The sequence below is a fragment of the Panthera tigris genome, chromosome D4, assembly GCF_018350195.1.
Source record: "Panthera tigris isolate Pti1 chromosome D4, P.tigris_Pti1_mat1.1, whole genome shotgun sequence".
Lineage (NCBI taxonomy): Eukaryota > Metazoa > Chordata > Mammalia > Carnivora > Felidae > Panthera > Panthera tigris.
The window spans coordinates 28,467,115-28,481,825 of NC_056672.1; the positions used below are offsets into that span (position 1 = coordinate 28,467,115).

General features: G+C 45.0%; 1 protein-coding gene and 1 long non-coding RNA gene across 2 annotated transcripts; one reads left to right on the forward strand and one right to left on the reverse strand.

Moving 5' to 3' along the window:
- Positions 1-6,687: 6,687 nt before the first annotated feature.
- LOC122233265 lies at positions 6,688-10,226 on the reverse strand. Its single transcript, XR_006210806.1, has 2 exons — positions 10,158-10,226; positions 6,688-6,853 (listed from the first exon to the last, which is right to left on the reverse strand). It is a non-coding gene; the product is annotated as an uncharacterized LOC122233265 (long non-coding RNA).
- A 77-nt stretch (positions 10,227-10,303) lies between these two features.
- On the forward strand, positions 10,304-14,363 carry LOC102970155 (procathepsin L-like). The gene is made up of 8 exons (XM_007089005.3): positions 10,304-10,500; positions 10,808-10,943; positions 11,235-11,357; positions 11,460-11,606; positions 11,787-12,011; positions 12,702-12,864; positions 13,505-13,622; positions 14,098-14,363. The coding sequence occupies exons 2-8, from the start codon at positions 10,818-10,820 to the stop codon at positions 14,195-14,197; spliced, it is 1,002 nt and encodes a 333-aa protein (XP_007089067.1). The 5' UTR covers positions 10,304-10,500; positions 10,808-10,817; the 3' UTR covers positions 14,198-14,363.
- The last annotated feature ends 348 nt before the right edge of the window (positions 14,364-14,711 follow it).

The following is a 14,711-nucleotide window of genomic DNA, read 5'->3' on the forward strand; positions in this document are numbered from 1 at the left end:
CCATGTGTCTGCTCACCCAGGCTCATCACAGGGATCCACTCCACAGCTGCCTGAAAAGGTGGCTCTGAGGGGCTATTTCCAGAGACCTTTGCTATGCTTTGGGTGGCCACCTGAGGGTAGATCAGACTTCATCTTTGCAACCAAAGATTGTGCATTTCTGAGAGGCTGGAGCCTCAGACCCCTCTGAACTCAGCCGCTTCCAGACACGGGTCAGGATAGGGTTGGGAGTGCAGGTCCCTGCTGAACACCCTGGAGGAGGGAGGACCAGGGAGGAGCCCCTGGAAGGGGATTTTAAGGAGGTCAGTCCCCTGTCATGGGCACCTCTGGAAATGTGTGTGGCAGGAGCAGGAAATGGCCCAGCGGACAGCTGCTAATCTCCCAGAACCCCAGCTTCGGATGCTTGCTGGTCGTGACTATTGCTCACAGGGCCAAGTCTTTGCTCGAAAAAGATGAAGAAGAGTGTAGGTGTAGGGAGGAGGGGCAGGAAAGAAGTTGCACAGGTTTCTACAGCAGAGGTTCCCCCGAGATGGGCCTGTGATGTGCCCTCCTTCTCGGGGCTGATGCTTGGTGAGGGGGCCTGGCCGGGTGCCCGAGGTTGTCACTCCAGCCTGCGGGGCTCCTGTCAGGGCACAGAGAAGGTCCTGAGGCCAGCTCTGGTTAGATGATGTGCCTTGTCCCCCTTAAATCATGGAATTTTATAACTGAAAGAAATTTACAGATGGTTTTATTCAGCCACACTCTGTGGGGTCTAGAAACAAAGAGCTTAAGAGATTTAGACAAAATTGTACCATCAGTTATTAACAATTCAGACTAAGTATCAGGACATCTGACCACACCTGGGGATTCACTTTTCTCCTGTGCTAAGTATTTATATTATAATGAAGTATGTGTGTATTGTGCTGAGTGCATGTGTAAATGTGTATATTGTGTAACTGTCTATGCATATGTATGCATCTGTATATATGTGCATAAGCGTATGTGCATAAGTATATGTGTCATGCATATCTGCAGGTGCATATGTGTAACTGTGTATTGTGCCTATAGGTAAATTTTATGTGGGTACATACATGCATAATGTGCGTGTGAGAGAGTATGCCTGTGTATATATGTGCATAAGTGTGTTTTCATGTGTGTGTACCTGTATAGTGTGTGTATTTTATATATGCTTGTGTATATGTGAGTGTGTGTTTCACAAATTAAAGGATTGTCTGTCCCTAAAGGCCTGTTCTCCCGGCCAAGAGTCATGACCCTCACCGGTCCATCCATGAGTGCCTGTTCCCCACAGTTAAGGAGGCTCACAGAGCAGGTGAGGACTGTCTTCTTCCCCCCAGCTCCCCACCATCCCCACCCCTGTGTGAGCCCCACAGGGTCCTGCAGAGCCCTCAGGTTGCATCACAGCCAGTACTGATGATAATCTTTCTGTCTTCCAAGAAGAGAAGGCCAGTCATCTTATAGTCATCTTATAGGGAGACCGGTGCTGACTCCTGTGAATCATGATTCTGTGACCTGCCCTCACATGGTACAGAGAAACGTGGAATTTATTGCTGACAGTCCAGTGTACTAGAAGTCAGCGAAACAAAGTCCTTTGGTGCTGGCTCTCCCTGGAACTCGGGCAACAACCTTCTGGGATTTGAGGACAATTTGATGCAATGAAAGTTTTTATTCCCTTCAATTTTTTTCCTAGACATATTTTAATGTAACTGAAATCACAAAATGTACAGTTTTACATCCTGCCTTTTTAAAATTATTTTTTAATGTTTATTTATTCATCTTAGAGAGAGAGCATAAGTGGGGGAGAGGCACAGAGAAGGAGAGGCAGAATCCCAAGCAGGCTTTCCACATTAGAACAGAGCCCGATGTGGGGCTCGAATTCACGACCTGAGATATCATGACGTGAGATCATGACGTGAGCCAAGATCAGGAGTCAGATGCTTAACTAACTGCCCCACCCAGGCGCCCCTACATCCTGCCTTTTTTCACCTAATGTGTCATAACAGCAAAAATTCAATGTTATTAGAAGCTCTTCAGAAAGTACAGTGTTAATGGCTGCATACACTTACATGTTCCCTACCATGAAACACACATTTTTCCCTATTAGAAATAAAGCTGAGAGGGGTGCCTGAGTGGCTCAGGCAGTTAAGTGTCTAACTTTAGTTTTTGGCTCAGGTCATGATCTCACAGTTCGTGGTTTTGAGCCCAACATTGGGCTCGGGGCTGACAGTGCAGAGCCTGCTTGAGATTCTCTTGTCTCCCTCTCTCTTTGCCCCTCCCCCACTCACTCTTTATCTTTTCCTCTCAAAAATAAATAAACATGAAAGAAAGAAAGAAAGAAAGAAAGAAAGAAAGAAAGAAAGAAAGTTGGGATAACCAAGTTCCTGGACTTTTCTTCTGTATTTTGCATTGGATATGAATTTTTTTTTTTTGCTTTGTCACATGACAATTAAAGTCCAAGGAGAGAAGCACTTCTTACTGAGGAGAGAAGCACTTCTTGTATTTATATGGCTCTTTCTCTGGTTTCCTTTTTCCCCAGAATGGATTACTATATGGATAGACTGTTGACACACCTCATAATGCTTTTAATACAGTTTTTGCTACATATAACAGATTTCATAATAGCACTCTGACCAAAACAGAAAGATGATTCAATCATTCCAACATGAGAAATGAAAATGATTTGTCAGTAATTATAGTTACTGATAGTTTAGAAAACTTTCAGTTTCAAAATGTATTCTTGGTACTACCTTGCACATTTTTAGGATTATTTTCAAATCTGGGAACCTCTATCATGTTGTATTTTTTTCTTATTGAAAGCTGTAGGCTTTTCTGATGAGGAGTTTTTTTATCTAGTGACCTATTTTGAATGTTTCTTGATTGTCAACTCTGGTTAACCAGTCTGTGGGGGTCATCGTCCTTCTCTGTCTGGTTTGAGGGGTTGAGTTCCTCTGCGGGCTCCCCTTGTTGGGGACACAGCCTTACTAGTGCTCCGGGTTCTTCTCCGTGAGAGTCTCCCCTGCCACCTGGCCCAGGTCCCCACTTCCCCAGCCTCCTCACATCCCTGCTCCTGGAGGCCTGCCATCCAGCTGGGGGCTCTGCCCCCCTCCCATTGGGAAAGGACTGGGGGACCTTATCACTGTAAATGGTGAAGATGCCAAGAAAGACTCTTCTTTCATGTGGAGAACACTCAGCCCCAGGGCCAACATGCAAAAATGGTTATCTTCTAGAATGTTCTGATTTGTGGTCTTATCTGATTGCTTTCTCCTGCTGACACCTAACTTATCCTCCATAGTCGGGACAAAGGTGGACTTCAGGCCCAGTTAGGTTCTCATTCATCATTTTGGCAAGAATGCTGTCCTAAAAATAAGAAATAAAAATTAATTGTACTATTCTGTGTCCTCAAAGAGTGTAGCCTGAAGCTGTTTTCCAATGAAGGTGAGAAGCTGTTTTCTCATCTACCGACTCCTCAACCCTGAGAAGCCCTACTGTGTGCCAGTGGTTCCCATACTTTGGGATTTTCATGAAATAGTAAAATTTCACGAAGAACATAGGGGCTGACACTTTCTTATACAAAGTAAGACTACTTAGAAACTGTTGTCACCAGTCATCACAAAAAATATATATTTTTTAAAGATTTTATTTTTAGGTAATCTCTACATGAGGTTCGAATTTACAACCCTGAGATTAAGAGTCACGTGCTCCACTGGCCGAGCCAAACCAAGCAACCCACTAAAATTTGTCTTTCATATGTGAAGACATCATAAAAGAAAGAGTAGATTTCAAAAATCAAAAAGGGTACAGTCTTGGAATATTGGATATTTATTTCAATTAAATAATTAACCTTAAGAAAAAAATCACCCAGTGGTCCTTATTTCTCTACCTCACTAAACTATTGAACGCATTGTTGTGGTTTTAAAAAGTTTACTGTATGGTTTGTTCTGTATTGTGTGTAGAAATGCAGGGAAAGCCCACAGGCCCTTTTCCATGTAATATTTCATGGCCGCGTGGATCCCATCCCCTGACACTGTAAAACTCACCCTGTGTTCCACAGGCAGGGCCTCACTTTGGGAAGACCAGTGATTCTGGCTGCTCTTGAAACATGTAACAGATCTCAGTGTTAGGAGAAAACCTGGAGTCACACACATGTCAGACCATGGCCCTGTCATGAAACACAAGGGTTGACAGGTCTCTGCTCCAAAAAAGCCCGGGATAAGGAAAGGGAAAAGTAGTTTTTAATTCATAAGCGCGCTGACACTTGCCTCCTGAATTTCCCATCCCTGTTCTGTCTCCAGGTTACATAGAAACCTTGATATCTGGGGCACTTGGGTGGCTCAGTCTGTTAATCGTCAGACTTCGGCTCAGGTCATGATCTCGAGGTTGTGAGTTGGAACACGGCCTCGGGCTTTGTGCTGACAGCTCAGAGCCTGGAGCCCATTTGGGATTCTGTGTCTCCCTCTCTCTCTGCCCCTCCCCTGATCACACTCTGTCTCTCTTTCAAATATAAGTAAATGTTAAGAAAAAAACTTTTTTAAATAAAATAAACCTGGATTCCACGTCTACAATAGCCACATAAATATTTGTTAAAATAGTGATTATGCTGCTTGCTATTGTTTTCAATCTCCTAAAGACATATATAGTGGAAGACAAGATGATCTTGAGTCAGGACAGCATAGGGTGCACAGCCTTTCCTGTGTTTTTTTGGCAATTGGTAGCACAGTGTCTCTCTCTTTATAAAGCCTGGGTTTATGTTGAAAGCCATGAGCTCAAAAATCTTGTTTTGAAAGTTAAAGACTGAACATGTGACTCTTTTTCCTATCATTTCATTTTAATAATCCTAAGACTTTCTAAGGCAATGCATAGCTCTGGCTGAATGAGGGGCGGGTTGCACACAAGAAAGTCAACAAGAAGTGAATGTTACCCTTTCAACCTTACCACCTGGGAGACTCAGGGGAGAGCAGGGCGTGCCTAGCTCCCTGGTGCTGTCCTGTGAGTGTGACCAGCCAGCCGGGACCCTGTGCTTCCCCCACCTGTCTAGATCATGAGCTCTGAGCAAGCAGGGGTGCAGCAGGCTGTACATCTTCCCTAAGGCAGCGTATTTCCTGTCTGGCCCCTGCAAACGCTTGCACTCTTTGTAGACTGCTGCAGGGTGCCTGCAGTAGGGGGCAGTGGGGTCACATTTCACCTGTATTCAGCCCAAGCCGTGTGCGCCTGGGGCGGGATCTCTTCCTGTGCAGGTGATCCTTAGCAGCACACCCTGACCTTTCTAGTATATCCATTTGGCACAGCCTGAATCTTGTTTGTGCCCAGACTGCCTGGAGCTCACCAAACACTCCAGTATGGAAATCATGGGGCATCAACTGAGGACAATTTCCTTTGCAACAGGAAAACACACAACTCAGGAGGAGGAGACTCAACTGGGAAGGAGTTCACCAGCCAGGAGGCACAGGCTGAGCGCACATGGCTGATGCGGCAAAAATGTCCTAACCCATTAGAGAGACTGTGGCATTTTCTCTGTTTGTCAACCTTCACCCTGTTAGTGGCTGAGTGGGACTAGAAGTTAGTGATTCCACTGCAATGATAGGAATGGCCTAAGGAGAAGCGGTAACCTTAATCCCCCACATTCCAGCAACCCTGTGCATTTCCTTTCATTTTTTGGGAAATGAGTCCCTTTCAGCTTTAACATGACTCCAACACTGCCCTTGGGTATAATTACTGTCCACACTGTCGAGAACTATCATATTCCTTTATTATTCTTAAAATGAATCTGACTTGGAACCATTCATGCAAAATCTAGCCTCTTTCATTCTTCAACAAGTGTCTCCTCATGGAGAGTGCAAAGGTCCTGGGGTCTTATGGGCAGTCTGTGTTTCCTACTCTTGGTCATTTCAAATATGTGACCTGTACCCCTTCTTGCCAAAGGCTGTGCTGGGAATCTTCCAGAGCCCACCAGCCACACATGAGTGTAAGCATGAGTGTAGGCAAGTGGTTCCCTTCAGAGCAGCCTCCTGCCCCTCTCCCAGTGTTAGGGAGACACCTCTCCCCTCTCCCACTATTGAGTGGGAGACTTATTCTTCCCTGCAATGACATTATGGGAGGTTTTCAGACTGGGCCCTAGGATTAGAAAATCTTTTTCTCTCTCTTTAAAGCCTGGCTTTCAGGCCCCTCCTGGACTCAGGAATTCTAATTGGAATGTCAAGTGCTGGACAGTGACCCTTCTTTGCATTCCTGTTGTTAAAATTCTGATTGTCTATGAGACAAGGATGTCCCTGGTTGTAGAGTAGACCTGTCCCTAGAAATGGAACACAAACAGGAAAAGAATACAGACATTTCAGACAGTATCACTCCCCTGTGTCACACATGACACAGGTCTGCAGGCCACTACAGGGCCCCTCTCTGCATCTGATACAGTCTCCCTCAGCCCTGACAACTGTACCCTAAGACCTACTCTAGAAGAAATAACTCAGGGTGGAGGATCTTCTTCTAGGAGAAGAGGGTGATGGTTCCTGCAGGGAGAAGGGAGGTCTCCCCATACACAGTCACAGACACAGGAGGCACTTTCCAGAAATGTTGAGTGGACACAGTGGCAGAGGGTTAGTGACTGTGCCTGGGGTAATGATGTGGGGGCCCAGGGAAGACTGTGGTCCCTTGGTTGCTGTCCCCACACTGCAGCATAAAGTATTAGCCATTGTCCTCTGCAATTCTCTTTAATGATCTTTATTGATGTCCAGCCTTCAATCCCGGGTCTGGTACAGCCTTGTGTGTTGCCTTGTCTGGAGTTACAGCCACTGAGATCAAACCCTGGCTCCCTGCTCACCAGCTGAGGAAGCTGCCAAGCCCCTCCAAGCTTCAGTTCATTCATCTGTAAGGTACGATAAGGGGTATTATGGTAAACAAAGGCCATCATCCAAAGCAGAGCATTGGTGAGTGAGCCATACATCCCAGTTGTCTACTGGCTTCAAGAAGCCACAAAGACCAGAATTTTGGATGCATTTTTCCCCTTTTTTTGCTTATCTGTACTTTTAAAATTTTTCATAACGACTGTTTTGGTTTTTTAGCAAAAAAAAAGGGGGGGAGGGGGGAAAGAAAAAGAAGAAGAAACAGAAGGAACCAAAGAAAAAACAGAAAAAACTCCCAGAAGGACAATGGCCAAGGTCCCTCTGAGAGTCCTTGAAAACAGCCACTGCCAAGTTGTTCATAAAAACTCTAATGAGACGAGACAAGCCAGGGTGACAATGCGCTTACTGTCCCATCCCCAGGGGCACAATATAAGGAATGTGTGACATTGTGGTTCATGAGCCAGGTAACTGGTTGGCTAATTGTTCCTCTTGGGAATAAAACAGCCACATACTCTATATTTACAAAAAACCACTGCCTTTTCCATTAGATTACAAATAGGTCAGGACCTAGAGACTGAAATTTTAAGGCAACTGTTCACTCATATTTGTTGGCAAGTTCAGTTTGCCAGGACCAATTGGAGAGTGGATCCACTAGACACCTACAAAGTCATTTTTCACTTGCCTGTTATTTTTCTGAAAACATGCAAGAGAAGAGGGGGAAGAACACCAGATTCCCAGATGGATCACCGATGACCAAGGTTCACCAAGACGAGGCCTGGACTCAGCATTGCATTTTGCCAACAGTCTGCCCACAGTTGACCTATTTCAGTGCGTCGTGCACATTTGGGGGCTCCACAAGCAAGGAAATGCTGGGGGGAAGCCATGATGATGGAAGCTGGTTTGGTTGAGAGTCTCCAAGGTCACCTTAGTCCTTCGCTCTCCATCCAGCCTTGAGCACAGAGCACACCGGAGGCAGCATGTTGGCATGGCTCCAGCTGAGACTTATGGCCTCGTGTTCCCAATCCTCTGTCCACCTCTGCTGGGTCTGGTGACCTCAGGTGTTTGCCCCCTGCCCCACAGCCCTCAAGGGCTTATCATGTGTCCTATTGTATCTGGACTGTCTGATATTCTAAAACTTTCAGTGATATATCTTAAGATATGACACCAACAAGGATGTTTTGATGATAAGAGCCCTCTTAAATTCCAGAACATCATTTAGCATAATAATAGTAGCTACATTCTAGGGATTGTATGCTGACCACCATATCCTCTATAATCCTTAGAAATAGACATTTTTTATTCCCTTTGACAGGTGGGACTATAGACCCTCCAAGGTGAAGTGTCTTGCCAAAGTTACATGACTGTTGAGAAGCAGAATCAAAATTTGAAACTAAAACTGTTTTGCTTCAAAATCAATGGCCTGAATTAGTAAATATTTATTTACATATCATGTCTCTTGCCTGCCAACCACCATGTTCACCACTCACCTGATATATGATTGGCCTAAAATAAATATTTGTTGAATGAATGAATGCTATCTCCCCTCCAGACCTAGGGAATGGAGGCATAATGGTGGAATGACAGATCATTGTTTTGTTTTGCAGTTCATTGAACTATTAGGGCCAGTTGCCTATGGCTCCAAGGAGTCCAGCCAACTCCATGGTGCCTATAAAAGGGGGGATGCCTTGTTGCATTGCAGAAGTACGTTAGTTCAAAACTTCTATAAGATGTATTTTTTCTTTATCTGCACTCTGCATGTTAGATTCATTAGCTCTAGCTGTTATAAATCCAAAAAATTCTGAATTAAGTAGAAAACATGAACAAAGAGGCGCCTGGGTGGCTCAGTGGGTCGAGCATCCGAGTTCAGCTTAGGTCATGATCTTGCACTTCCTGAGTTTGAGCCCCGTGTCAGGATCTGTGCTGACATCTCAGAGCCTAGAGCCTGCTTCGGATTCTGCGTCTCCCTCTCTCTCTGCCCCTCCCCTGCTCACGCTCTCTCTTAAAAATAAACTTAAAAAAAAAAAAAAAGAAAAAAGGAAACATAAACAAAATGATTTTCAAAAGGGAAAAAACTAACTCTAGCTCAAATGGAAATTCCTTGCCCAAAATATCACTTCCTCTAAAAAATATGGCTAGCTTTGTTTAAGGTCATCCGTGGATTCCTGACAACTTTCTAGAAAGGTTTTTGAATGTTTCTTTTGGCCACTGGGGACAGAACTGCTGAAGCACCAGGGAGCATAAAGGAAATGGTCAGATGGAGGAGGCTGAGGGAAGCGGAAGGCCCAGCGGTGATCCCTCAGGGCTGTGTCAGCATGATGAGAAGGCGGGACCCACATGCCCCAGGCAGAAGGGCCTGTCCCTCCGACCCCACGTCATGGGAGAAAGGACTTGACTTTCTCCCACAGATGAGAGTCATTATTAATTACATTGGAAGTGCAGGATGCATTTCTGCCCCTTTCTCCACCCAACCTCCCACAAATAGAAGCCTCAGGTAATAGTAGCTTGCCCTGATACCAGGAGCTAGTTCAGTCAAATGTATTTTTAATTTCAACATCTCCTGAAAATCCTGGCACATTCCCCAGCTAGTTACGTTTCCAGTTGTGTTTCTTAAATGCTTAGTTACATAAATTAATATTCATATATAAACATATTTTCCTCCATTGAAAATATTCTTACAAACTGCCATGGAAGTCCTGGCATTACATGTAAATTAAAGTAATAACCACCGAAGTAAAAGTCATTCAAGCAAATTTCTTAAATCTAAAGAAAAACATGTCGGATACTGAGGAACATAATACTCCATAACACAGAGAGTGGGAAAGAAAAAGCAGTTTCTACATTTTGCCTTTCTTTTATTAAGCCAGATTTTTCTGTAAATGACACGTTTCTGTCAGTTCTGAGGAAAGAAGAATCCCTGCCTGGGGGAGGCAGGACAGGAGCCTTACCAAATGCCACACCTTCCCCGGACACCCCTCTCCGTCTGCCCCTTTCCCTGAAAGGACTTGAGCCTTGCCCAGCGCATGCCCCGTGTGGGGCACTGTCAGCCCTCTCCAGATTCTTCATAACCCAGGGGCATCCCATCCCGACACAGTGATAACACCTCCCCCTGTGGGCTCTGCATCCTCCGCCAACCCTCCGGGAGATTTTAACCCAAAACGCTAGAACTAAAGGACAGGAAGGGTGACGCTGAAAACCCACTTGGGGCTCCCTGTGAGGTTCTTTACGTGAACCACCTGCCAACACATAAATTCGTGGTAATTAGTTGATCCGGGTCCCCAGGGAGACGCCGGACCCCTCCACGGGGCTGTCACTGGTCCCCCGGCTCACCTCCCCCGGGGCCACTGAAGCAGGTAGGGCCTCCTCTCTGGGACAATTGATCCAGGCAACGCACTCCCCAGGCGAACAGAGCTCCAGGGCACAGAAGCCCCGCCCACAGGCTGGCTCAGCCACTCGCAGCCTGAGCAAGGCGAGCAGGGCGGGGCTGGCCGGGCCGAATCCTAGGTCTTAAACGGGCGGCTGCCGGCCCAGTGCAGGGCCTTCTGGACTCCCGGACCTGCACCTGTGACTGAGATTGCTCAGCTGCACCTACCACAGCTGGTCTGCCCCCGCCAAACCCGAGCAGGGGGGCCATCCGAGGAACCAGCGAGGCCACCTGCCTTGGGGGTCGGAGGTTCGTGGCTCCCAGGAGGCGCTGTCCCCGGGCCTGACCTCTCCTTATGTGGCAGCCTGAGCCTCCGACGCCGCGCTGCGAGGCCCTCCCCTCCCTGCGCCAAGATCCAAATCCCTTGCCAGTGGGAGGCGGGTCTCAGGGAGGGGAGCAGGGCAGCAGGCCCCCAGCACATCCCACATCCTCAGCCTTCCTTCCCAGCCCTGTGCAAACGCTTGGGAGGATAAATTCAATTCCACCTTAGTGGCTCTAACATCTCAGAAGAAAGGAGGATGGCTTGGTCTAATTAGAAACTCATTTCCCTTTCTAGGTTTTGAAACATGCATCCTTCTCTCTTCCTGGCTGCCCTTTGCTTGGGAATAGCCTCAGCTGCTCCGCAACTCAACCAGAGCTTAGATGAACTATGGTCCCAGTGGAAGGCAACACACAGGAAGCTATATGGCATGGTTGGTAACATTTAAACTGCACAGAGGGACCCCCGCAGAGAACAGTCTGTGCTGGTGGGAGTTCATAGCAGGGAGTAGCTTCTTGAGGCCGCTCTTACCAAGGCAGTAAGCGGGGCACCTTGACTGTACGTGGGCATATGTCCTGCTGTGTGGTTGCTGGAGTACAGCTTGCGGAAGCATCAGGCCATCCCTGGCTGTGGTTTCTCCTCCTCTCTGTGAGCACACCCGCTAGGTGCAGGTGAGTTGGTTTTAAATAGAAATAAAGATGATGAATTATATGTTTGTCTCCAGGATGAAGAAGGATGGAGGAAAGAGGTGTGGGAGAAGAATATGAAAATGATCAGACAGCACAATTGGGAACACAGGCAAGGGAAACACAGCTTCACGGTGGCAATGAATGGCTTTGGTGACATGGTGAGTGTGGCATGGATTGCTGACTTTTTGTGCTTCCTCTCCCCAATACTTTACCAAAAAAATCTCATGCTTGTCAAACATTGTATTCCCTTTTCCTTGAAGACCAATGAAGAATTCAAGCAGGTGATGAATGGCCTTCAAATGCAGAAGCACAAGAAGGGGAAAGTGTTCCAAGCACCTCTCTTTGCTAAGATCCCTTCATCTGTGGACTGGAGAGAGAAAGGCTATATAACTCCTGTGAAGGATCAGGTGAGACAATGTTCAGCAGGTCCCTCTCAAGAGTAAAGGCTAAAGGAATCAGTGTCCTTGCTATGGTAGACTGAGAAACAATGTGCAGTTCGCCATGTTTTAAGAGTTTTCAAATCTGTGGGCTGTTGTCAAATCTTGATATTTGTTTTGTAGACTGAGAGCTTTATGATTTGTTTTCAGGGTCCATGTGGTTCTTGTTGGGCTTTTAGTGCAACTGGTGCTCTTGAAGGACAGATGTTCCGGAAAACTGGCAAACTTGTTTCACTGAGTGAGCAGAACCTGGTGGACTGCTCTCAGGCTGAAGGCAATGAGGGTTGCAATGGTGGCCTAATGAATAATGCCTTCCAGTATGTTAAGGACAACGGAGGCCTGGACTCAGAGGAATCCTATCCATATCATGCACAGGTGAGTGGAGCTCTTTGCCTGTCATTCCAGTTCTGTTTTTTAGAGTTAAATACATTTGAAGAAAACAGATACCACATTTAATATGTGCATTTTATTTTTAACGTTTATTTATTTTTGAGAGAGAGAGAGAGAGTGGAGGAGGGGCAGAGAGAGAAAGAGACACAGAATCTGAAGCAGGCTCCAGGCTCTGAGCTCTCAGCACAGAACCCAATGCGGGGCTCGAACTCATGAATCATGAGGTCATGACCCGAGCTGAAGTCAGACGCTTTAACTGCTTAACCGACTAAGCCACCCAGGCATCGCTTAATATGAATATGCACATTTTAAATTGTAGACTCTAGATCTGCAAACTGTCAGATCTGTCATTAAACTGTATCGGCCGGGCACATTTCTCTGCTTAGATCGTTACCATATAGCTGTTCCTATTTCTATGTTTGTGGTGATATACATACCATTCTATATATATTGCAAATTTCTCCAGAGCAACAAAATTCTTATGGACAGGTAGACTGAGAGTGTCTCATTAAATACACACCAGCGAATATTTCCATTTCAAAACAACCAATAGCATTTGAACTCCTGGGATGTGTTAACAAACCTGACTTGGAAATCTTTTACCTGTAAGCTGTCTTGATGTCATGTTCCCAGTGGATGGTAGTAATTAAGTCTTTTCCCCTTCACCTTTGAAAGGATGAATCCTGCAAATACAAGCCCCAGGATTCTGCTGCCAATGACACTGGCTTCTTTGACATCCCTCAGCAGGAGAAGGCCCTCATGGTGGCTGTAGCAACCAAGGGTCCCATCTCTGTTGGTATAGATGCAAGCCATTTTACCTTCCAGTTCTATCATGAAGGTAAGCTCTGTCTATGTAGAAATTTAGGCAGAAAAATGGGGAAACCACCATAAGGTACAGCAAGATTGACTCTTTGTTATGTAGAAGTCGATGTAGAATTTTGGAGGGTGTAGATTTAACATCATTCTGTACATGTAATTTTTGTGCCTGTTGTTTGTTTGACATGACTTGAACCACATCCCCACAATTTTAAGTACGCCATAAATATATTTAAATGGCTATATAGTTCAATTGGCATACTTTAATTTACTTTCTTCTAATTGTTAGACCATGAAACATTCCAAAGAATTTTACCACTGTTGTTGAGATTGGACAGAATCCCTTGGCTCAAGTAATTTAGTGTTCTGTGCTGTTTCCTTAAGCTGACATCCTAAAAGTCAAATCACAAGGTTTCAATGAGTGCTCTTTTAAGCCTCTTGACAGGTTGTTTTATGCTTCTTGCCAAATTGTCTTTCTGCCGGTACTAGATGAGAGCCTCAATCCCTAGCCTAGCTCAGAAAAGATCTGCTTCTAACTCTTATCTGGTGTTATGTCATTTCGCTGAAGGTTGAAATGCCTCCCTTACTCTGGTTGATAGGCTGGGTTGCTATCACATGTCACATGGGAATCCTCACCCTAGCATTGAGTTTCACTTTTCCAGGCATTTATTATGATCCAGACTGCAGCAGTGAAGACCTGGACCATGGTGTTCTGGTGATTGGCTATGGCACTGAAATAGGACAGTCGATAAACAATACATATTGGATTGTCAAGAACAGGTATAAGAAGCCAAAAATACTTATCTTTAAAATTGAAAAGGGAATCCTTTCCGAAATCAGTGTTTGAAGGCATGTTCTCAAACCCTTGAGCACACTTCTGAAATCACAGAAGTCTTTACCCTACGTAGGGGAAACACAGACATATTCATTTCATGACAACATGAAGACACTGTCTCAAGCTTGCTAAGGTAGTGCTATAGTTTTGGTAACACTGCATTTCTAAATTGGAAATTTTTCCTTATTTCAGAAACACATCTGATCCCAAGTGCTTTGGGGTCTCTCATTTTGTGGGCTGTGAAAGGTCTGGGGATAGAATTCTGTGCTGGGTTAGAATCCAATCATGAACAAGAATGGCCTCTCCTGATTCTTCCTGAATCTGCCGTAGCCTCTGGTGCACTGCTCAGTATCGGGTATTGTTGTTCATAAAGATAAATGTGTTTGTTTGTAATAAATGGCAAACCCTGTCTTCTTTCAGCTGGGGTGCAAATTGGGGCATAGATGGCTACATAAAGATGGCCAAAGACCGGAAAAACCACTGTGGAATCGCCACCATGGCCAGCTTTCCTGTTGTATGAGATGATCTCTGTAGAAGGCCTTGATTGGGAACAGAATACTACAAAGAAGAATTTTATCTTACAACTGACCACACCTTATTGTGTGGAGCAAAACACTTGGAGCTCGAACTTGTGATTTGATTCTGTGACATTTTATACCAGTAAAATGTTACTTCTTTAAATACTGCTTTGAACAGCTTTGTGTGATTGATTTGTCTAATAACTTCTGAATGTTTATATTTTGTACTGATGTATAAAGTTTTACCTTTTAAAATAAAACCATTTCAAAGTAGAAGTGGGGTCAGTTTTCAATATATTAACTTTCTGTAGAATCAAGCTGTTAAATAACAAAAACTCAACCAAGTAAATTATAAAGAGCTAATTGGTTCAATGAAGGATTTATGGTTCATGAAGGATTCATGAAGGATTTATGAATCAGGCAGCTTCTCATCTATCTAGCAAGTAGAAGAGAGCTCCAAGAGCTACAGAAAAAGAAAGGTTTGTAAAGGTAGAGAGGGAACAGAAAAAAGGAAAT

Coding starts and splice junctions, on each gene's coding strand:
- LOC102970155 (XM_007089005.3), top strand. CDS start 10,818: ATGCATCCTTCTCTCTTCCTGGCTGCCCTTTGCTTGGGAATAGCCTCA. Junction 11,358..11,459: donor TGAATGGCTTTGGTGACATG/GTGAGTGTGGCA, acceptor TTTTCCTTGAAG/ACCAATGAAGAATTCAAGCA. Junction 12,012..12,701: donor CCTATCCATATCATGCACAG/GTGAGTGGAGCT, acceptor CACCTTTGAAAG/GATGAATCCTGCAAATACAA.